Source organism: Sceloporus occidentalis, unplaced genomic scaffold (assembly GCF_023333645.1).
Source record: "Sceloporus occidentalis isolate IW3139 unplaced genomic scaffold, rSceOcc1.0.p SCAF_12, whole genome shotgun sequence".
Classification (NCBI taxonomy): Eukaryota; Metazoa; Chordata; class Lepidosauria; order Squamata; family Phrynosomatidae; genus Sceloporus; species Sceloporus occidentalis.
In genome coordinates this window covers 23041505-23063706 of record NW_028316992.1, presented here as the reverse complement: position 1 = coordinate 23063706, position 22202 = coordinate 23041505, and the positions used below count along the sequence as shown (strand labels likewise).

At 40.5% G+C, this 22202-nt stretch overlaps 1 protein-coding gene across 3 annotated transcripts in view; it reads left to right on the top strand.

The window, feature by feature from the left end:
- Positions 1–22202, top strand: part of COL6A3 (collagen type VI alpha 3 chain) — a 128826-nt gene that overhangs the window by 61108 nt on the left and 45516 nt on the right. For all 3 annotated transcript variants that reach the window (XM_089478062.1, XM_089478063.1, XM_089478064.1), the window contains 16 exons: positions 1815–2417; positions 4459–4805; positions 6190–6268; positions 7111–7256; positions 9245–9337; positions 10696–10749; positions 12280–12351; positions 12927–12953; positions 13089–13133; positions 13235–13288; positions 13744–13806; positions 15148–15213; positions 16547–16600; positions 18729–18764; positions 20268–20330; positions 21365–21427. In XM_089478062.1, coding sequence (XP_089334188.1) covers positions 1815–2417; positions 4459–4805; positions 6190–6268; positions 7111–7256; positions 9245–9337; positions 10696–10749; positions 12280–12351; positions 12927–12953; positions 13089–13133; positions 13235–13288; positions 13744–13806; positions 15148–15213; positions 16547–16600; positions 18729–18764; positions 20268–20330; positions 21365–21427 — 1865 coding nt within the window. The remainder of the gene's footprint in view (positions 1–1814; positions 2418–4458; positions 4806–6189; positions 6269–7110; positions 7257–9244; positions 9338–10695; positions 10750–12279; positions 12352–12926; positions 12954–13088; positions 13134–13234; positions 13289–13743; positions 13807–15147; positions 15214–16546; positions 16601–18728; positions 18765–20267; positions 20331–21364; positions 21428–22202) is intronic.

The window sequence follows — 22202 nt, the reverse complement described above, 5'->3', positions numbered from 1 at the left end:
TATGCTGACGAAACATCAGGAATAAACTCTTCTATAACATGGCCACACAGACCGAAAAACCCACAAAAAACTGCAAAACTAAATAGTTTTGAAAAGATTATGATGATGGGTTGATTCGTTTCTTTCATTAATGACAAAGGCTAGTGACCATTCATATTTTATGGTTGGATAGGTATACTCTCTACAGAGAGGAAGAGGGAAAGTGAAGATAATTTCAGTCTGTTCATACAATCCAAATCCCAAGCCTCTTCTTCCCTTTCCCAAATTCTTACTCTTCAAACTCATCATTGTATTCATTGTGGCCAGCTTTTCCAGACTTGGGCAGCTGTTTCTTTCTGCCAATATGAACTGTGGATAGAAAAAAGTGTTCTGCTCTGTAATGCAGAATATACATGTATCTATAGTACTTCATCTCTTTTGGAAGCTGACATCTAGTTGGCAGTTGGTTGGATGGTGGTGGTAAGGCAAAAAAGACATACATTACTCCTCCACTGTATTCCTGGTTTTGCTTTCTGCAGGGAGAGGAAGGACCTTGCTCATACCCTCCCTCCCTCCCTCCCTCCTAAGTCCATGGTTAATGGGGACAATCCAAACTTGGGAGAAGCATGAATGTTGTTAACCTCACCCCTAGTCCTCAGATTATATTACCCCCCCCGGGGGGGTGGAACCAAGCCTGTATCAATTGTACAAATCATGCAGTAACAACAGGAGCTAGTGGATAGCCCAGTTCCATTTCATACTGGTTTTGATTATTCCAAGTATATTTAATTTCATGTAAAGGACAAGCAGGGGAAAGACAGAAATTTAAAAATTAAGAGCTCAATTTTATTTAATATAATCAGCACTGAAATTCCAAATGAATTCAAATCTGGAAGTCTGAAAGTAAAAACAGTGGAGTAGAGACTATGCCTATCCTTTGCCTCTCCCAATAACTTGAATGAGAATTCTGAGTTTTCTCAGTGGTGTCACAGTTTTCATGCTATTTCACTATCTCTGTGCAAGGCTTCAAATTCACAGGCAAAACAGACCAGGAATAAGAGCCGACTTTGGAGTGGCGTGGATGCATGGCGTACGCACACCAGATGCCCAACACCACCTCAAAGCTGGCATCACACAGCAGGCGGTGTCATGGCATTTCTGCAGTGCAGCTTTTACATGCACCATGCCGCAGAAACAGGGAAAAGCCACTGCCATGGCAGAAAGAATGGCTTTTTTCCAGCCTGAAAAGGAGCAGCATTTTGCTGCTCCTTTTGGGGCTGGAAAAATGCCAAATTGGGGACATGGCGTGCCTCAAAGATATAGCCATGTTCGTCTGTAGAATCAAAGAGAGTAGAGAGATCTTGTAGCACCTTTGAGACTAACAGAAAGAAATTGGCAGCATGAGCTTTTGTAGACTTAAGTCTGCTGCCTCAGATGTGAGGAAGTAGACTCAAGTCTACAAAAGCTCTACAAATGGAATAACTACTACTACTACTACTACTACTTGCCCATGGTTTTGTATTCTTAGTGGCCTTTTGATTCATGGCATTAGAAACTAGCCTGTTTGGCTTTTGACTAGTAATCACTAAGTGTGTAAATGAAGAAGAGTTTAGCTGTCTATTTTTGTTGTTGTTAATATTCACAACTATGAAAATCTGAAAATGTCTCTTCTTTGCAAAGTAAATGCAGGTAGATATCTGTGAAAATGACTAGAGATTATGTGAGTTTTATTTTTTATAAGAGGTCTGTGATCCTACTACAAATTTTGCAGATTTCTGCCTAAACTGTCTTTTCAATATGTACTTTAACATCTGCTTATCTTTTAAACCTTTTAGATGGTAAAAAGCAAGCAGACATTGTCTTTTTGCTGGATAGTTCCATCAACTTTGGAAGAGATAATTTCCAAGAAGTTGTTGACTTTGTATATGGAATAATTGATACAATTTATGAAGAAGGTGACTCCATTAAAGTTGGCTTAGTGCAGTATAACTCGGATGTGAGTGACGAATTCTTCCTGAAAGACTTCACTGACAAAGACCAGATCTTAGATGCGGTGAAGAAAATCGTATACAAAGGAGGGAGAATTGCCAATACCGGCTCAGCCATCAAACACATCCAAGCAAAACACTTTGTAAAGGAGGCTGGCAGCAGAGTGGATCAGAAAGTCCCTCAGATTGCTTTTATTATAACAGGAGGCAGACCAGAGGATGATGGGCAGACAGCTGCCTTAGGGCTGGCACGACAAGGTGTCAGGGTGTTTGCAGTCGGTGTGAAGAACATTGACCTGGGTGAAGTTTCTAAGCTCTCCAGTGACAGCACCACAGGTTTTAGGGCTGCAACAGCCCAGGAACTCTCGGAGTTGAATGAGGCCGTCTTGGTTACCTTGAATGATGTCATGAAAGAGCAGCTGTGCCGAGGTGTGGGAGAAGTCTCAAGAGGTAATTAAAAAAACAACATTTAGGATATTTCCATTGCAAGATTGTTTTCCTGTTTCTACTTCGAAGCTCCCTAGAGCACTCTGATTACTATCTACAGTTGTGCTTTTGAGTCTTCCTTTCATATTTGGTATTGCTAATTTTGACTTTGATTTTCTAGTTTTTTAAAAATTCATCAGCAACTATTTGCAAAACTAGTGAATCAGATACAGGTTTTTCCACATACTAACTGCAGAAGTTGGCCTTGGATAAAATATTTTAAATATTTACTAGCTTTTAGAAATTATCTTGTTATCAAAGGAATATGAGATTGACCACTAGTGTACCTTATTATACGAGATTATCACATGGGACTTGCATACGAATATCCCTGATGGGATAGACGCACATTTAACTCTCAATGATGGATCTTACTCATTCTCCTGTGGTTGGACCATAACCCATATGCAGCCCGTGCTTGTCCCATAGCTTTTCAAGAATGGAAGTTTCCTATTCTTGAAAACCTGGGTTGTATACGGGCTCCATACTGACTGCATATGGGATGCCTACAGTCCAACCATGGGAGAGTACAGTAAGATCCATCATTGAGGGTTAAACATGTGTCTGTCCCATCGGGGATATTCCCATGCGAGGTCTGTGCAATAATCTCCATAGTTTCTAAAGTGGGTCTGCCTGAGTAGAATATACTCGAAGCCAATGAGTTTCCTAGCACCAAACCTTCTAAAAACATTTCAGCCTGGAAAAAAACTTAGGGACTAGATCAGGGGTGAAAAGTTTCCAGAGGCTAGAGGATTGAATTGCTATAATACACACAGACAGAATCAACTCTAGTGTTAACTATGATATGGAAAACAAAACCATGGCCAACAGACTAGAAACAACCAATAATACATCCCCATCCACACCACACACACAAAAAAAGGAGACAAAAAGACTACAGCAAGTACAGAATCATAGCATTAGTTTTTCATGCAAGCAAAATTCTGCCTAGAATTCTGCAGCTTAGACTCCAAACATACACACAGAGAGAAATCCCAGAGTGCCAAAGGGGTTCAGGAAAGTTAGAGGCACTATGGACCATATTGCAAACATACAATGGTTAAGAGCACACCAAGGAATACCAGAAGAAAATCAGTATGTGTTTTATAGGCTACAGGAAAGCCTTTGACTGCATAGTTCACAAAAAGTTATGAAACACTCTCAAAGGCATGGGAGTTCCACTACCTTTGATAGTCTTGATGAGAAATCTGTACTTAGGACAAGAGGCTACTGTTAGAACAGAATGGTTCCCAATAGGCAAAAGCATCAAGCAAGGCTGCATTCTTTCACCCCATTTGTTCAACCTGTACATAGAAAATATCATACATAGAGCAGGTGCAGACTCAGAAAGAGGAAGGGTGAAGAGATTTTGGGACAAAAATTATTTTTGACTCACTGAAGGGGGGGGGGCAAAATATCCCTGGTGGCAGTATGAAAACCCACAGTCTGCACTTTGCCCACTCCTGGTCTAAAAAGACATGGTGGGAAATTACATCTGTTTCAAACTCCTAAGGGAAGAGTAGGGGCTCAATCAAGCCAAAAGCTGTAGGAAGGCTCATCTTTAGTGGAAACTGAAAGACAGGTATGAAAGAACAGCCTGAGTCTGCTCTGGCCGGAAGGAGGTTGGAATCCCACTCTCTGCATGGCCCACTTCCAAGGATTATCCCAACTTCTTTTTACTCCAGCCCTAAGTACCGAAGCACAGCTTCAGAGCAGCTTTTGACTGGTTTGGAGGTGTGTGTTATTTAGTTACTACACCTCCAAACCAGCTGGAAGCGGCTTCATTTGACCTGTTTGTTTCACCCCATGCTATAATTACTCACTGTAAATAGATTCAACTGATCCACATTTTCAGAGAGAGACCACCAAGTCCATAAGTAACTGTTATATAAATATTTTTTCTGCTTTTTTAAAAAAATTATTCAACAATATTGATACAGCTACCGTGACATGTTCCCCTACTCTGGGTACACATTTATACTCTTCTCACATTTTGTCTTTCTAGATTGTAATCTGGATGTTATACTTGGATTTGATGTCTCGGATGTTGGAACAGGGCAAAATATATTCAATGTTCAGAGAGTGCTGGAGTCAAAAGTTGAAGACATATTGAACAGGATTACTCAAATGCAGAAAATTAGCTGTACACGCAACCAGGCACCAACTGTGCGAGTAGCTCTCCTAGCACAGACTCCCTCTGGAGTTGTGGAAGCATTTGACTTTTCTGAGTATCAGCCAGAGTTGTTTGAAAAGTTCCAAGCCTTGCGCAATGGTGGTCCATACGTCTTAACAGCAGAGACTCTTAAGTCTTACCAGAATAAATTCAGAACAGCCCCTGCTGAAAGTGTCAAGGTATGTTCTGGAAAATAAAACCTCAGATTTTGGAGTTGTCAAAGAGTAATTTTTAATAAGCAACAAATAGCCTGGAAAGCTGACCTACTATACCATTAATATCAATGTGTGCTGTGCTTTGACAAAGGTTCTCTTTAAATTGTTTGACAAAGTGTTCCATTAAATTCATCAAATGTTCAGTAAAATTCAATAAATTCCTTATTGTAATATCCAGGCCTGCAGTTTGCAGATGTAGCCCTAGATGTTTGGGCTCCCTTGCCCAACTGGGCCACTTGGAATCCATGTGGTCCATGCACCAATTCCCTCCAAATTCCTATATTTCCCTGGCTACAGCATTTCCAACAAACTTGCCTTGCTCATTCTGTGCCTTCAAATCCTGTAGGGCTCCTTCCTTGAATGTCTCTATAAGCCACTGTTCTAGCCTAGAAAGGGATGGAGAAAAAGCATATTATTGGACTATACAGTTTTAATGAAAGTAGCTTTTTTGCAGCTGCTGGAACTCATTGAAAGAGGAAGTGCACTTCACCTCAAGAACTCACATATTTGCTCATGCAGTTTTTGGGGCAAATAAAGTATACACAAAACAATGTATATATTTGAAAACACAAACAGCTAAAATGTGTAGAAACAGAACATAAATAAAATAAGTATAAACAGAAAAATATGTAAATATACTTTAGCTAGTGGATGGAAGTGCATAGCCTGAAATGCAAATTGCACTGCAGGAAGGAGAAATAGTTTCACAACCTGATTCAAAATAAAGAACAGGAAGAAAATGTAGGTGGAATTCTGAGAAATGCAAAGAAATTAAGAGATAAAGATTTTCACCTCTCAATGTCTGAGTGGCCTGGTTCCCCTCACCCCAAATCATTGCAGGCCAGTGTCTTTCTTGACTTCCAGCCTGGTGAGTCACTGCCCAAATGTAAAGCATATTCCTTGTGGTGGAAGGAGCTCTCCTTCTGCTTGCCTTTTCCTACTGCTACGTCTTCCTGATCTCTTCTCAAGAAAAGATCCATGGAGGATGGTTAGTGTCAGGTCTCATTGTGTTACACGTCAGGTTGCCAGGTGAAATATAAGACAGGGCTCCTGTACCTTTAATGGACATATAGAGGAGGGGATTTCAGCAGGTTTGCCTTGTCATGCAGACAACACCTGCTGAAAAACCCTTTTTCTGCACAACCAGATTTACAGTCTTGTCCTGTATTTCACCTGACAGCCCACAACAGAGAAGTGATCCAAGATGGACCCCCTTAAAATACTGCAGCTGCAGGCCATCCTCCAAGTTCCATCTCAACCACTGACCAGGATTACATTGCAGTGATGTTTTTTAATATACCTGTACTTCCTAATGGATGCCTAATAACTTAAATACCTCCTTTCTCAGGTGGTGATTCACTTAACTGATGGCCTTGATGGCCCCAGGGGGCAGTTAGCCGCTGCATCTGCTGATCTAAAGAGAGAAGGTATTGTAAGATAGTATTTTATTTTCATGCTGATATGTAGAGGGATTGTAGAGACTGAGGGGATGTGTGAATAAAAGACAGGGAATAATTTGTTCATTTAATTCCCTACTTTGAACTTTTTGAACAAACAGACAAATCAAAACAGTTATTCATGCTTCTTTGCAGTGTATTCACCCTTATATTTTGCAACGTAGCTCTCCAATTGGAAACTGCAGGCAAACTGCATATTAAGAAACAGTCACCAAAAAGTTTTGTATAACAGGAAATATTCTGTACACAGAAATGCACATATAAGTTGAAATGTATGTGAAAATGCATATGAACTTTTTGCAATTTTAAAAATTGCAAGCTGATAATGATATGGCATATAATGAACTGAGGATATGATCATGTGAAACTCAGATGAATCATCCCTTTTTTGGATAGAAGACAAGAACTATGGCTGCATCTACACTGCAGAAATAATGCAGTTTGATACCACTTTAATTGCCTTGTCTCAGTGTTATGGAATTCTGGGAAATGTAGTTTTCATAAGACATTTAGTCTTCTCTGTCAGGTCTCATTGTGTTACAGATCAGGTTGCCAGGTGAAATATAAGACAGGGCTCTGGTGCCAGAACAAACTATGATTCCTAGCATTGAGCCATGACAGTTAAAGCAGTCTCCAACTGGATTATTTCTGCAATGTGGATGTAGCCTATATAGAGAAAGCACTTTTAGTGACCTTTCAAGCCTGATGGTTTCTTATAAACCACTTAGACACTGCTTAGGCGGTATGAAGCGGTATATAAATGAAGCTTGTTTGTTTGTTTGATGCTTTCTTTTCCTCTTCCAATTCTCTAGGTGTTAAGGCTCTCATTCTTGTTGGATTGGAGCGAGTGCCAAATTTGGAAGAAGTGATGCAGCTGGAATTTGGGCGTGGTTTTACTTACAATCGGCCTCTGCGGGTGAATTTGCTGGATTTAGACTTTGAACTGGCAGAGCAACTGGTAAGCTAAGATCTCATTGCTAAGATCTGAATTGACTACTTTCATTGTAAAATTTTATGAATATTTAAGTTTGTGAACCTATCACACAGTCAATTTTCCTTCTTTGGAAATATTTTTCCCTTCTCTATCAGTTGAATAATTCTGTGAAGTATTTCAAGCTAGTCAGTGTAAGCTTTCTGTATGAAAAAATAAAATTGTAATTTTTGTGAGTGTTGAATGAAAAATGTCACGAAGCCTTTCGCATTACAAAAATAAGATGAGAGGGACTGAAATAGAAAAGTGTTTCTGTTCTCCCTCCAGAGGGAAATGGTCTTAAAAGCATGGCTTTTGACAAACAGATTTTTGCAGAAGGACAAAAGGCACACTTTTACAATTGTCTATTGGGAATAGAATAGAAATGCTTGAGGGCATGAGGAGTTGCAAAGAAAAAGCTGCTTCTATCTTGCTGCCTCTCAGCTTACCATTCTAATATAAGGCTCTTAACTACTCCCCCTTTCCCTCTCTGTTTTGCTCTTCTTGCAGGCTCAGTAAGGGATTCTGGGGATAGTTGCTGTTTACCTAGGCTGTTGTAGACAGGAATGCACATACATTCCATTCTTGCCCAGAACAAGATTTATCCCATTTTTTACTGTAAGCTATCACTGAAAGTGTTTTTCTCCAGCCCTCCTTCACCATTCTCCAGGTGCTGAGGTTGCTCAAACAAACAAACAAACAAACAAACAAACAAACAATCTTTCATTGGACAGGATGAGAGGAAAAGCACAAGGAAGGGTATAAAAAAGACTATGTGAAAATTTGCTTCACCGTCAGAGGCTTTGTTAACTGAAGTATACCCACATATAGTACTTTGCAATTATCAAAGTTATTCCTATGTTTTGTAATCCTTACTGGTCACTGTAGATCTCTCCTTTGTGCTGGTAGGGTGCTACTATTGTGGGTAAGAGAATGGTTTGCTAAAGGGTATCTGGGAAGTATGCTGCAGTGACATTATTTGGTCCAGTAGTCCTTGTCAACAGTGCTGGTGTTAGATGGAGTGATACAGTGTCTCTCTAATATAGCGAGTCTCTCCAATATAGGCGTGGTACAGATTGCCCCAAAGGGGCAGCCTGCAGCCATCCCTGTTTGCGCCGGATTGGGGCCAGGGCAACCTCACCAACAGTCCCTGCGGCCCCAATCCAGCATTTTTCCAGGCCAAAGAGAAGCAGCAAGGGGTGCCCTGGAGCCTTAGGCGCCCAGTGCACCCCAGCAGGTGGTACAAAGGAGCGGACCCTTTCCCCTCTACATAGTTATTGCGGCTGTTTGGTTGCCGCGTCAATGATGCGTGCACTGAAAAGGGGCTCTGTTTGGACGCAGCGCATGCATAATGTCACAATGGTGGCACCCATATGGATGGGATGCCGCCATTATAGTGCTGCCACACCATGCTACAGTTAGGGACCGTCTGGTTGCCATGCGTTCCCTAACCCTAAAATCGGCGCCAGCACAGCACAAAAAGGCGGTCTGTACCACACCATAGTCCCTTATTTGGAAGGCTGAGGAAGGATTGCAGTTATATATCAGATATCCAAGATACCATTTTCTTAATTTTTTGCACTCACTGACTTTTCCGCACATTATTAATTCAGAGTTAATTTACCGTCATATTACTTGTAGACATCTTTTTGCATTTTCACTAAGTGTTTTCCAAAATGAAAATCTACTGATTATTGTCCACTTGTAGGTCTGTGCTTTTTGTATCTTCTCTTTTCATCTCATACCAGTTTCCTATCTTAACTTTTTAGGACATGGTGCCAATTTCATTAACAGTCATTTCTAATTTGGTTTTAAAAAATCTAGCCAGTTCATGCATTAAACCCTGGCTGTTTTCTTGGATATGTTTTTATTGTCAAGTATGGTTCCGGGGAACATGAATAGCTTGCATGCCTTTTCTTTTAAAAGAAGTTAATCTGTTTTCTAATTACTCATAACTTTTATTTCTTTTCCTATAGGACAATATTGCAGAAAAGGCATGCTGTGGGGTCCCATGCAAATGCTCTGGAGAGCGAGGAGACAGAGGATTGCCAGGTTCATTTGGGCCAAAGGTAAGATTTTTAGCCAGCTCTCTAGAAATCCAAATCCAATCTGATGGCTTTTGATGAGGATGCAAAAGATCATACCACTAGTTTTGCACCGCAAAAGTATCATGGTATCTAACAGGAAGAGTTACAGTCCTAAAAAAAGTCCAGTGCCCTGAATGGGTGCTTTAAAGTTTAGACTAAAGTATAGGCTAAATGACAATGGATTAACTCCCCCATTGTTGAAGTGATTATAGAACATACTGTATGTCCCATAGCAAGCCACTTCTGAATCAGAAGAGACTTTCCAAAGCAGAGGTGGGGATGAGGTGGATTAAAGGGGGAAATTAAAATTGGTTCTTTGGCCACACTGTTGAGTAGATGTCTTGCATCGAAGTTGTTTTCTTCTTCTGACCCTTATATTGTATCTACGACCTCAAACAGATAGCACAAAAGTGTTACCGTTGGGCTATTCAGGGGGTAGACCAGAGGCCATGTGGAGGTCATACAGAGGCTATGCCAGGGCCACCAAATGCGGCCCCAAACCTGCTGAGAAAGAGCAGTTTCTTACTGCTCCTTTTCATGGCCCATTCAGGACCATGGCAGCAGGTGCCCTTGGGACTATTGCTTCCAGTTGCCATGGTCCCATGATAGTCCTGCAGCGATCAGGGCAGCAGCAACCACTGGCTACTCTTTTAGCCCCATCTACTTCACCCCTTTGTTAATCTTTCCTAAAGATCTGTGCTCCCAGATATTAGCTAAGTGGTCTTTAATTATAATGTTACCAAATTTAAAATTGGTGTGAAATTTCATTTCAGCACCTAAGCTAGCAAAAGTCATAAATTCCACTTTTGGGTTAGAAAAAAATTATTGGTACTGTGGGCAGTATCCTCATTTGACCAAACCCTGAGCTTGGCATTGCTTGATGATGGGCTGATAGCAAATAAAATGCTGATGAACCCAAACTTTTGCTATTTGGTTCAAATTCTGTGCATCCTTTTGAGTTGCAATCTATGTTTATGTCAAAGATACAATGATAGTACTTTAGGTGGAAGAGACAAGCTCAACACCATCTGGCTGCAAATCTTCAAAAGTTATAAGAGGAAGAGATCAGTGCTATTCAAGTCAGTTCATAAATTTGGATATACATAACCAAACCAAGATTGGTTGAGATCATAATCAGATTATTTGTTTAGTGCAGTTAATTTACTATTTATACAAGGAATAGTGCAGTAGATATTTGTGGTTTTGTTCTTTGTAGAAGCTCAGTAAAATTTGAATGGAGTTTAAAGGAGAGGATAGAGGCTATTAGAAAAGATTTTCATGCAGATGCGTAAAAATGTAAACATAAACCTTGTGTGTGCTTTCTCTGTGTCTTTTCAAAGGGAGTTCCAGGGGAAAATGGCTACAGAGGCTACCCAGGAGATGAAGGTGGACCGGTGAGTGAACTTTTGTTAAGTGACTGGACATTTATTGCCTAGAGAAATAATGAGGAATGAAATGGAAGGGGAAAGTACTTCTAACTTCAGCTGTGTCTCTCCTTGCCCTTCAGCTAATTATGGGGAAACAGGATGATGCTGAAAGGAAACAGGATGAAGAAAAAGAGGGGATTACAAAGTATACAATCCCCAAACAAATAAGGAACATACTGGTGCAAATTTATCCTGTATTTATATATGGCAGATAACCAACACTACAATTCCTCTGGTCTGTCATCTTTATCCCATAGATTATTTTTTTTGCAGCAGCAGCAGCTCATGCCCAAATGACCCATGTGCCAGGCAGATCCCCTGGTCCTGTTCTATAGAGTATTTTTATTTAATTATCATCACATATAGTTAATAATTAATATAGTTATCATTAATTATCAGCCAGGATGCGGTGGCTGAGTGGTTAAGATGCACACTTTGAAGACTGCAAGGTTTGCAGATTGGCAGTTGGAAACTCAAGTGCCACATGATGGAGTGAGCTCCCATCACTAGTCCTAGCTTCTACCAACCTAGCAGTTCAAAAGCATGTAATAGTGCAAGTAGATAAATACTGGTAGGAAGGTAACAGCGTTTCGTTCAGTCATGCTGGCCACATGACCATGGAGTCGTCTTTGACAACGCTGGCTCTACGGCTTAGTAATGGAGATGAGCACCACCCTCTTCCACCATGATTTGACAACCTTGTCAAAGGGGAAACCTTTACTTTTACCTTTACCTTTTGTCATCAACCCCCTCCTCTTTTTCTCAGAAGAGTCAAACCTGAGACAACTGGCATTTCTCATCTGCTCTGGAAAACGACATCTTACTTATATTTAATTTATGAGAAAGATAAGAAAGAATCCTAAGGACAGGACTCATTGGAGATTAATCCAGAGTCAGCTGGTTGGGGGGAAAGAAGAATCCATAGATATCATAGATATAGAGGCCCAGGCAGAATGTTTCCACACAATTGTAGAATATGTAAAAATAATGCCATCCCATGTTTTGAACAGTATCTGCCTGGTTAGTCTCAATAAGGGCAAACCCACTGAATCTAATATAGAAAGGTGAGTCAATACACAAGTATATCACAATGATTCACTGGATCTGCTGTAGTCATGACTAACAATAGGATTCGGACCATTATATTGATGAACTGATTATCCAAAGAAAATATGTATAAACTAACTAGGCATTAACTAGCAACAAATATCATATTTAAACAAGACTTAACATTTTTTTTCAAAAAAAAAACTGTTATTGGCTACAGGTTTTTAGAAACTCCTACTGTGCTACTGAAACTAGTCCATTGTGATTTCATGCACAGTAGATATTCCGTTAAGTGAGCAGTGCAATCCTGAGTCAAAGATATGGCAGCTGCAGGGAGTACAAAATTAATACACATCCCTTCCTCGTAATTATACTTCACTGCCATCACTATGAAGTCCATCTATGACCAAAACCACAAAAAGTCCTTGCATTCTTTCTTTCTTTTAACAGGGTGAACGTGGACCACCAGGAATAAATGGAACTCAGGGATTCCAGGGCTGCCCTGGTGAAAGAGGAACTAAGGTACTGAAACTAGCACCAAACTTTACAAAATAGCATCAATCCTGATGCATACTTATCAATATATAAACAAATGGAAGATCAAGTTGTAGAATTCCAGAGTAAGCTAGTAAAAACCAATATCTGTAATAAGATAGAAAATGGGATACTTTCTGGCTGCTCATGTATTATCCCTTCCTTAGATCTGTGGCGTTCCCACACCAGGTGATCCCTGGTGTGTGTGTGTGTGGGGAGGACTTCAGAGGGTGGGAATTCTGGTGGTGTTTGGGGGCAGGACTTCCGGTGAAGGTGCGAGCTCCCTCCCCCCAAGCAGGCTCTTTGGTTTAGAGTTCCTTTCTGGAAAAAGCTGGGATGATGTGTGGGGGATAGAGCAAGTGCATGCAGTGGGACTGGAGTGGTGTGCACCCATGGAGGATGAAGTAGAGTACATGAAGGGATGGAGTGGCTCATTATGTCAGTGATTCAAAAAACTTTCTGTTATTTTGAGACTTTGAATTCAGTCAAATTCTTCTGGGGAAACAGAGAATTCGGGTGATCTTCCCTAGCATTAATAATTTTCTTCTTTGTTTTCTCTCTAGGGGAGCCGTGGGTTCCCAGGAGAAAAGGTATGTAAACATTTAAAGCATTTGGGAGCAAGGGTGAGGAGGATATTAATGTGCCTGTCCTGTATCTTTTTAGTGCTAGTTTTTTTGTACAGCTAATTCTTTGCACTATAATAATTACTTTCTTTGCTTCTCTAGGGTGATGTGGGAGAGATAGGCCTTGATGGAATAGATGGGGAAGAAGTAAGTTGCCTGAGTTACATTTGTTCTTTTAAAGAAAGTACATGTTTTCTGCTCAGAAATAGGCTTTGATTAAATACAACTGACATGATTGCTTTTTCTAGGGAAATCGAGGCCTTCCAGGTTCTCCTGGGGAGAGAGGGAGTCCTGGCAGACGTGTAAGTTTCATGCTATTTATTACTCCAGAAAAGTTAAGGTGCAGTAGGGAAAGCATAACTCCACAAATGGAAGTAGCACTCACAGCAACTAAATCAATATGCATGTGGTGGCATAGTGGCATGAGGCCTCAGTACATCTTGCATGGGCAACAACACATCCTTGGTTCTGTATCAGAAAAAAAAACACTTTCGCACATATTGTTGCTTACTATTCCCATTGTGTTGCCTCATGTGGGGTTGTTTCATTTGAGATTACAGAATCCTTGACTGAAGAATTACAGCCCACAGTCTTGGAGAGGCCATGCACTGCAAGGTGGAATGCTTTATCCAGTTCTTCACCTTGGTAGAAAATTCAGGTGCTGCATGCATGGTTCTCAAAATCAAGAGTAGCATCCTTGCTACAGAATGTCTGCAACACCTTTCAAATCTATGATATTATGGAAATATCTTTGCAGGGTGGCAAAGGAGTCAAAGGAGAAAGAGGAGAGCGAGGCGACCGTGGATTGCGAGGAGATCCGGTAAATATGCTGAACAATTATGAAGGATCGTCATAGATTTTAACACAGGAACAGTAGGGGCATGAGAAGTTATCGCTGAGCTATTAACCAAAAGTCCCTTTTTTATTTAAAAGATACAATATACATACACTAGTTTACAGGACAATAGGGATTACATAAGTAGTTACAAAATTAAAAATGTTACTCCCCATATAAAAACCAAGTAAACACAGCTTTTACAACCAGAGACTTCTTACTACACACATGTAGGCCAATATGAAATAAGAACAACGGCAACAAAAAACCCTAAAAGGCTAGCAACTACTATTTTAGAACAACAACATACAGCTAATCATCTTCACTAAAAGTCAAATTGAACAAGCGTACTGTATCTTCAAGGCATTTTCTGAAGGGGTATATACCAAAGTGCAAATCACACTTAGGTTTTAGGTCAAGCCTCCCATTCTAACTGATCTTAATAGGGAGGGAATCAGCAGACTCTCCAATATCAATCTTAAGACATGGACAGGCTTGTGGATAGGTAAAGGCAATGTTTTAGATAAACTTTGCCAAATTGTTCATAGTTTCTATGATTGAAACTGGTTACACCGATTACTGTACCAGATTGAAATTGGTACAGCTTCAATCTGTACCAGATTGAAACTGTATCAATTGGTCTTAAAAATAGTTCTGTGATCCTCCAAATACAACGTGAGGAAGATTCTGGGGCCAAGCAGGGTTGTCCCAGGCAACTACAAGCATGCATACAACTGCTCCCATTTTGAATGTCTGTTGAAAGCTTTATACATTGGTCACTTCTAATCTTGCCTGACCTTTCTTTGCCTTGCTCCAGATCTGGAAAAAAAAATCCACTGCACATAGCAAAATCCAGTATGATTCATTTTTAAAATGTCTTTTTGCTGCCTTATATTTAAAATATATGAGAGGAAAAAAATACAACTGTGATTATTTTAGCCCATAAAACATTTAGCCATTGAAAACATTGTTTTCAATTCAGTATGGTTTCAGTATGGGAGCTGTCAGAACAGACTGGAGAAACAGTGCCAAAAACCTCCATTTAATCCAACATGCAGTAGATCCATAGACTTATTGCACTTTTGTCCTAGATGTTTTTTAAGCACTCAAGGCAGCGTACAGGACAGTATACCTTGTGGCACCTTCACAACATGCCTGAAAGGCAGAGGGTGTTACAAACATATCCAGTCAGTTTATGGCTGTGCTGCGTTTGTAAGTGATACCTCACTGTTCTAAGTCTTATTCTACCCACTAGGAACACTTGGCAGCAGAAGGCTCACTATGATTTCTATTTGTTTCTCTTTTTTTTTTTTTGTTTGCTTCTAGGGTACCTCAGGGACTGATGCCACTCAGAGAGGACCCAGAGGCTCAAAAGGTGAACTTGGACCAACGGTAAATATTTCAACAGATTTGGGTTGTGATGAAAGTACAAAGGCAGGTTTGCTGTTGAACATAAAAAAAAAACAAAAATAATGATCAAGGAGGATATTCACAAATTCAACCTAGACAATGGAGAAATATAAATAGTAATAGAAGTTGAAGGCTTTCATGGCTGGCATCCATGGTTTTTTGTGGGTTTTTCGGGCTATGCGGACATGTTCTAGAAAATTTTCTTCTTTCTCTGAAGATGTCAGCCACAGCTGCTGGCGAAATGTCAGGAAGAAAATTTTCTAGAACATGGTCACATAGCCTGAAAAAACCACAAAAAACCAATAGTAATAGAGTTCCTATACCTTGGATCAAGCATTGGTCAGAATGGGGACTGTAGTCAAAAAGATCAGAAGAAGACTAAGAATGAGCAGGGCAGCTATGAAAGAACTAGAAAAGCTCCTAAAGAGCAAAGATATAAAACTAAGTATGAAAGTTAGAATCCTACAAGCCACTGTACTCTATCATCATGTATGGATGTGAGAGCTGGGCAGTTAAGAAAATAGACAAAAAGTATGGAGCAGTACAGACAGGTGTGTCCATACAGCTTGTTTTTGCCAGGCATCTGTGCTGCAGAACAGACACGCCGCCAAAAAGAAATTGCCTAGAGCGGCTTCTTTTTTTTGGTGTCGCAAACAGCAAAGGGGGCCACCATGATGCCACTTCATGTTGGCGATGTCCTGACAGTGCACAGCGGTGGCAGCATCATGGCGGCCCACATGTGGATCGGAGGCTGCCATGATGCCATCATCCATACATACTAGGGTTCTGGAGTGTGCAGTTGCTGCACGCTCCCAACCCTAGAATTGGCTTCCCACCCATCTGTGTTTATTAGAGATGTGGTGCTGGAGAAGAATGCTGAATAGCAAAAAGAACAAATAAGTGGGTCCTAGAACAGATCAAGCCTGAAATTTCCCTGGAGGCAAAGATGACTAAACTGAGGCTGTCATAATTCACATCATGAGAAGGCATGAATAATTAAAAAAGACAACAATATTAGGCAAGGTGGAGGGAAGTAGAAAGAGAGGAAGACCGTATGCTGGATGGATGGATGGACTCAGTTAAGAAGGTTAAGAAGGTCACGGGTATTAATTTACAAGAACTTAAAAGAATAGTGGAGGATAGGAAGTCTTGGAGATGTCTCATCCACAGGGTCACCATGACCTGAGACCAACTCGAAGGTGGGTAACAACAACAACAACAAATAAATGGATGATTCCAAAAAAGTGCCTCTGAGTGTCCTGTGTTGACTCCTGTGGGTTGACTCATAATCACCTATGGATTTTGTCTCTCACAGGGGGAACCTGGAGGAGATGGACCAGCAGGAGCCCCAGGAGGACCTGGAAGGAATGTGAGTCTTGTTGATTACATGCTTGCCCACATACATACACTTGCTGTTTTGTCTTGCTGCTGACTGATGGTTCACAGTATGTAATGGTATGGCTGGAATATTGTGAAGATTAAAGGGGATGCAGTGGCCTAGAGGTTAAGATGCCAATTCTGATGTTCATAAAGGTTGGAAGGCTGGCAGTTCGAGGACCAAGTCCCACGTGATGAAGTGAGCTCTCGTCACTGATCCCAGCTTCTGTCAACCTAGCAGTTCAAAAGCATGTAAAAGTGCAAGTAGAAAAGTAGTGGGAAATAGATAAACTTTGGTGGGACGGTAACACATTCTGTGCAATCATGCTGGCCACATGACCACTAGAGTCACCTTCAGACAATGCTGGCTCCTTCATCTTAGTAACCAGGATGGGCACCACCCCCTACAGGAGGTGATGACCAGACAGGCATGTCATGTCAAGGGGAATTGTTTACCTTTACCTTTAATTAAAATGGCAGAACATAAGATGTATTTACTTTTTCAATATTTTCCCATTTAAAAAAAATGCAGACCTTTACCAAATTTGATTTCAGGGTGGTCTTGAACAAGATTTTTTTTTAAAATGCAGAGCACGGGCAGCACGTAGGGGTAGATTATCTGGTGCAATCTTGCAATCTCCCCCTATGTTTTTCAAGTGTATGAGGGGATTCAAGTTAACTTCAGAGGTTAAGGTACTTCATCATCATTATTAGTGTTGCCACCATCATAATCAATTCTATGCGAACATTACAATGTATAAAATAAAGAAATGTCATTAGTGGGGTGCTAGTAGGGGCGAAGAACCTCTGGCTCTGCAGTTGTGTTCTCTCCACTTCTCTGCCTTGCCTCCTACTCCCATGACAAAAACTGGGTGTAATTGGACACCCAGTGGTATCCCTCCATTGACAGAAGGTTCTTTAATTCATTGTGAGCGCACAATGTATTTGCCTATTTTGTTCTCATATGAAAAAACAATGTGTGTGTGTGTGTATCTCCATCCTTTGGGTGAGAGTTTTTGAACATTTTCCAATAATTTTTCACAATTCAGGACTTCTTAGTGAAAATTGTGCAGTGTATTTTGTATGTTTTAAAAAGTACTATACTCTACACAAAAGCTCCTTTTAGACGACTCCCTCACTGTGTTTTGTCAAATGAAATTTTCACAAGAGGTTCTGAAATGTGAAAAAAATCTTGTGATATTTAAGCATTGTAAAGCTCCATGGCTTACTTCAGTGTGTCAAGACACACTTTCTTGTCATAGAGAAGACAATTTGTAAGTATCTTTTATGTTGCTAGTGGAAGCTTCCATTATTAGAACAGTGGGAAGAGCAGAGGCTGACTGAAGTCCCTACAGAATCAAACTATAGTATTGGATGCAGGCTCCAGCATTCAGTTGCCCTGAGCTGCTTGTTACACAGCATGAGAAACTTAAGATTCTGGAATTTGTAAAACTTTCCAGGAATAATATAGAGAGATGGTAGGGATGAGCAGATATGGTAAATCGGCACAAACACATTTGGACTTGAAGATCTGCACATCATGTTTTTAATGTCGGTAAACCCTGGAACTATCACAACAGATACGGGTGGCTTGATAGGAACCTATAGATACCATTGTAAAAGATACATAGCTTTTCTAATGAGTGGAAATTATTTTAAAGGAAGAAAGATGTTGCCTGCTTCCATGAAATATGGCATTCACAAGGGAGCTTGGACTTGAGGAAGGCAAAATGGGTGCTGTCAAGGATGGAGCCATTTTGTGTGCATCACTTGGGAATTTAAGGACTAGATTGATATAGCCGGGTCTAAGAGGTCCCAACAATACTTTGCTGAGTGTTTGGGAAATGATCCAAAGAGGAGGAAAAATAAAATGATAGACTGTTTAACCTCACTCCCACTCCTAAGATCTGATGGAGAACCTGACTCCCAAGTGTCCTGTGCTTCCCGCTGAGTTCGGTTATGATCTTTCCCTGAAGCAGGAAAACCACCATCTACCCCATGGCAATATTTTAATTTTTTTTTAAAAAAAGGATCCAAATGGCAGGAGAAGAATGGAGCAGGAGTAGTATCTAGAAATAACTTTGCCTAACTGTTTGTGGCTATGTTTTGTTGATTTTCAGGGAGGATTTGGAAGAAGAGGATCTCCAGGAAACAAAGTGAGTGGTGTTGGTTTTTTCAGATACACATTTTAGCACACATTTCCCCATTGACTAAAACATGTTTCTGTGCATTATTCAGAGAATCACATCTTGAGCTGTGTATGTTTATTTGCATATAATTTAAAAAGGAATGAGCTCTTTGCCATTTCTTCCCTGTGATGGGAAACCAAAAGGCATATTTACACATCTGCTGATCATCTTGCAGACCTCAAATTGGACAAGTGGGTAAATACATTTGGTTAATGCTGTACCTCGTGATTGTACATGATCAATGTACATGGCTTTGTTTGTGTGTGTGTGTGTGTGTGTGTGCGTGTGCTCAGGAATGTGTATGCACATAGATAAAAACAGAGCCAAATCTAAGAAAATCCATAACTGTAAAGGTTTATTATTTATTTCATTTCATTTCTCCTTTCTCCCAGAATGGGACTCAAGACAGTTCACAAATTAAAAGCATTTTAATTTTTTTTTTTTACAAAAGTTGACACACACCCCACCAAATTTGGAAGCTATAAATCAGCAAAATACAAACAATTATTAAATAGAAACTGTATATGTGTCACATTTGTTTGAGAAAAATGTGCTTGAGAAATATGTAATTGGAAGGCATCCCAACAACAAACAGTAGAATAGTTAATGGAACTGTTTAGGAACTCCTCATGTTCATTACTCATTTATACAAAGCAGTTGTGATGATACATGTGGCGACATGTATGTTTCACAGATGTCTGAAGTATTGGTTGGGATCTGAGAAGAGGCAAGCTGAATTCAAGCTGGAGGCTGTATATATGTCATTCTTTGTAGAATGAAGGCACAGTTTAGCCACAACAGGAAAAACACTTCAATCCCCAGCTCTTTCTGTTGCAAGTCACCAGTCTTTTCAGGCATTGACATTCTTGGTTGCCTGAACATGCAGCCATGGAGTGGGGCTGTGTCACACAGACCCATTCCTCCCTCACCTGTGTACCCAGCAAATTTCTGTAGCAGGGAAACTTGTGTACCTATAGTTATATGCCATTGGTGAAAAAAGTATGGTCTGTGGGTTGCATGCAGCTCCCTAGAAGCACAAATGCACCCCCCCCCCCATTTGCTGTCAATTGATTTTTTTTTAATGTGAAATATCTCCCCCCCATGCAAGATTGAATCCCTCGCAGTTGCCCATCCCTGCTGTACATGTTGTCATTGTCTGCCAATTTGTATGGAGGCCAATTAGCATACAACTGGCCCTATAGCCTCGCCTTAGGAGACATTTATGTTGTATATGTGGATCCTATGTGCATCACCTACCCTGCTATGGGGGAAATTGGAGGCTGAACATTTTCAGATTAGCAGGCATATGAACCTTCCAGTGGGGTTAGTTTTCATTACCAAGTCTTATAGAAGTGGCTTTCATAAATTTATAATCTCTCATGTAAAGATGCAATCTATTCTGTTTGTTTCAGATCTACCACCCATTGTTTTCCAGCACATTGTTTACTTAATTACTGTATTATATTTTAGGGAAACAAAGGTGCACCAGGTCCACCTGGAGCAGTGGGAGAACAGGGTACCAGAGGACCACAGGTGAGATTTTATTGCTTACTTCAAGGGACAATTAACATGGCAATTCCAGTGGGTGGGTGGGAATAAAAATGGAAAAAACTATCCAAATGTCTGTGGAAAAGAAGTGAGGAAGAGATTTTTTTTTGGGGGGGGGGGGGAGCATCCCAGTCAGGATCCTGGCTAGAACCTCGAGATTCTTGGATTCTTCTATCTCTCCTCACATTGTTGTATGGTGTAGGTCAGTGATGGTGAACCTCTGGCACGAGTGCCACAGGTGGCACTCAGAGCCCTTTCTGTGGGCACACATGCCATTGCTCCAGCACAGAGTTTGCCAGAGTTTGTTACTAGAAAGCCAGAGGGACATGGCACTTTGATATAAATAGTGGGTTTTGGGTTGCAGTTTGGGCACTTGGTCCCAAAAACATTCGCCATCACTGGTGTAGGTGGTTGTGGTAGTGGTGGTGAAGAAGACAGCTGAGGATAGTTTGTAGTCTTCCAGATCCATGGTTGCCTCCCCCTCACCAGATGCTGAGTGAGGGTGGGCCAGAAGGAATTCCCCCATCCCTTGCCAGAGATTTTCTCCCCACATGTGATACTTTCTAAACGTCATAGTTTAAGACATCTGGCAGCAGAGAGAAAATTAATTAAATAATTTGTTCTTCCCTGTGGGAATGAATAATTTAACTCAGCACATCCTAGTGTGGGAGTTATCTGTTGAAGAAAAAAGTAAGGAAAAGGAGAGTGCTTCAAAGCAACAGATGTATTGTTCCCCAGACTTTGGTAGACTAGAGCTGACTATGTGAGATGAATGAAATCATATTCAGTTGTAAATAGTGGAGCCAAACAGCCATGAAATGCAAGCACTCTAAACATATGCATGATAAGATGACAAGCCGGATATTCACAGGAGCAGCAATTGATGATAATTAGTGATTTCTCTTTTCATGTGGGTTCAAGTAATGTTCCAACTAAGAATATTGGCAATATTGAGGAAGGTGATGTTTTTATAATGTATATCTTATACCACAAATATTTATATTTGCTTATTTATGTAGGGACCACCTGGACCAAATGGAACTCCTGGTCTTCGAGGAGAGCAAGGCATCCCTGGTCCAAGGGTAAAAACATGTTATTATTCTTATTTCCCAGGAGGTAATAAGATTTCTAGGTCTGTCCTGGCGTAGACCACAGAAGCCTATGGGGCATTCACAGGTGCCAGCAAAGTGCAAAACAGTGAATTTTCTATTTTTTGCACATTTTTGGTTGGAAAAACTCATTAGAACATGCTTGTGTATATTTGTTTTCTTCTGGGACTGTGAGTACTGATCTCTTGAGTGATAGGTGGTAACACTTATCAACTGTCTGGGACAAAACAAGGTTCTCCCAAGATACGTTATTTGAGGCAGAAGATTAGATATGTACATGGTGCATAGTATTATGTCTCATTTACACATCTAGCAAGCTGTGGAACATATGAACCAGGGTCTGGGAGCCTTCTAAAACCCTTCTAAATTTTGATACAGAATGGGCTCATTGTTTTTATTGTGGTTGTTTGATGATCTTATTAAAGCCTGCTGTTTTCTAACTGGTTGGCGTTTATTTCATTTTTTAAAAAAATAATGTGAGCCATCTTAGAAGGAAGTTTTCCTTTAAAAGCAACCTAGAAATATATAAAATAAATTTTGATAATACAATAGAAGCTTATTGCACAGCTTTAAAAGCGACTTACCGCTGCCAAATTGAATTCTAATTCAGGCTGCATCTGGATACTATCACACACAATATGTTGCCAATGCCAAATCTCCAGGCTTTGAAAAGAGGCCGACTGAGCTCAGATTCTAGCCAGAGGTTACCCGGGATGCACCTGCCTGGCAGTGTTGGCGGTGAAACATG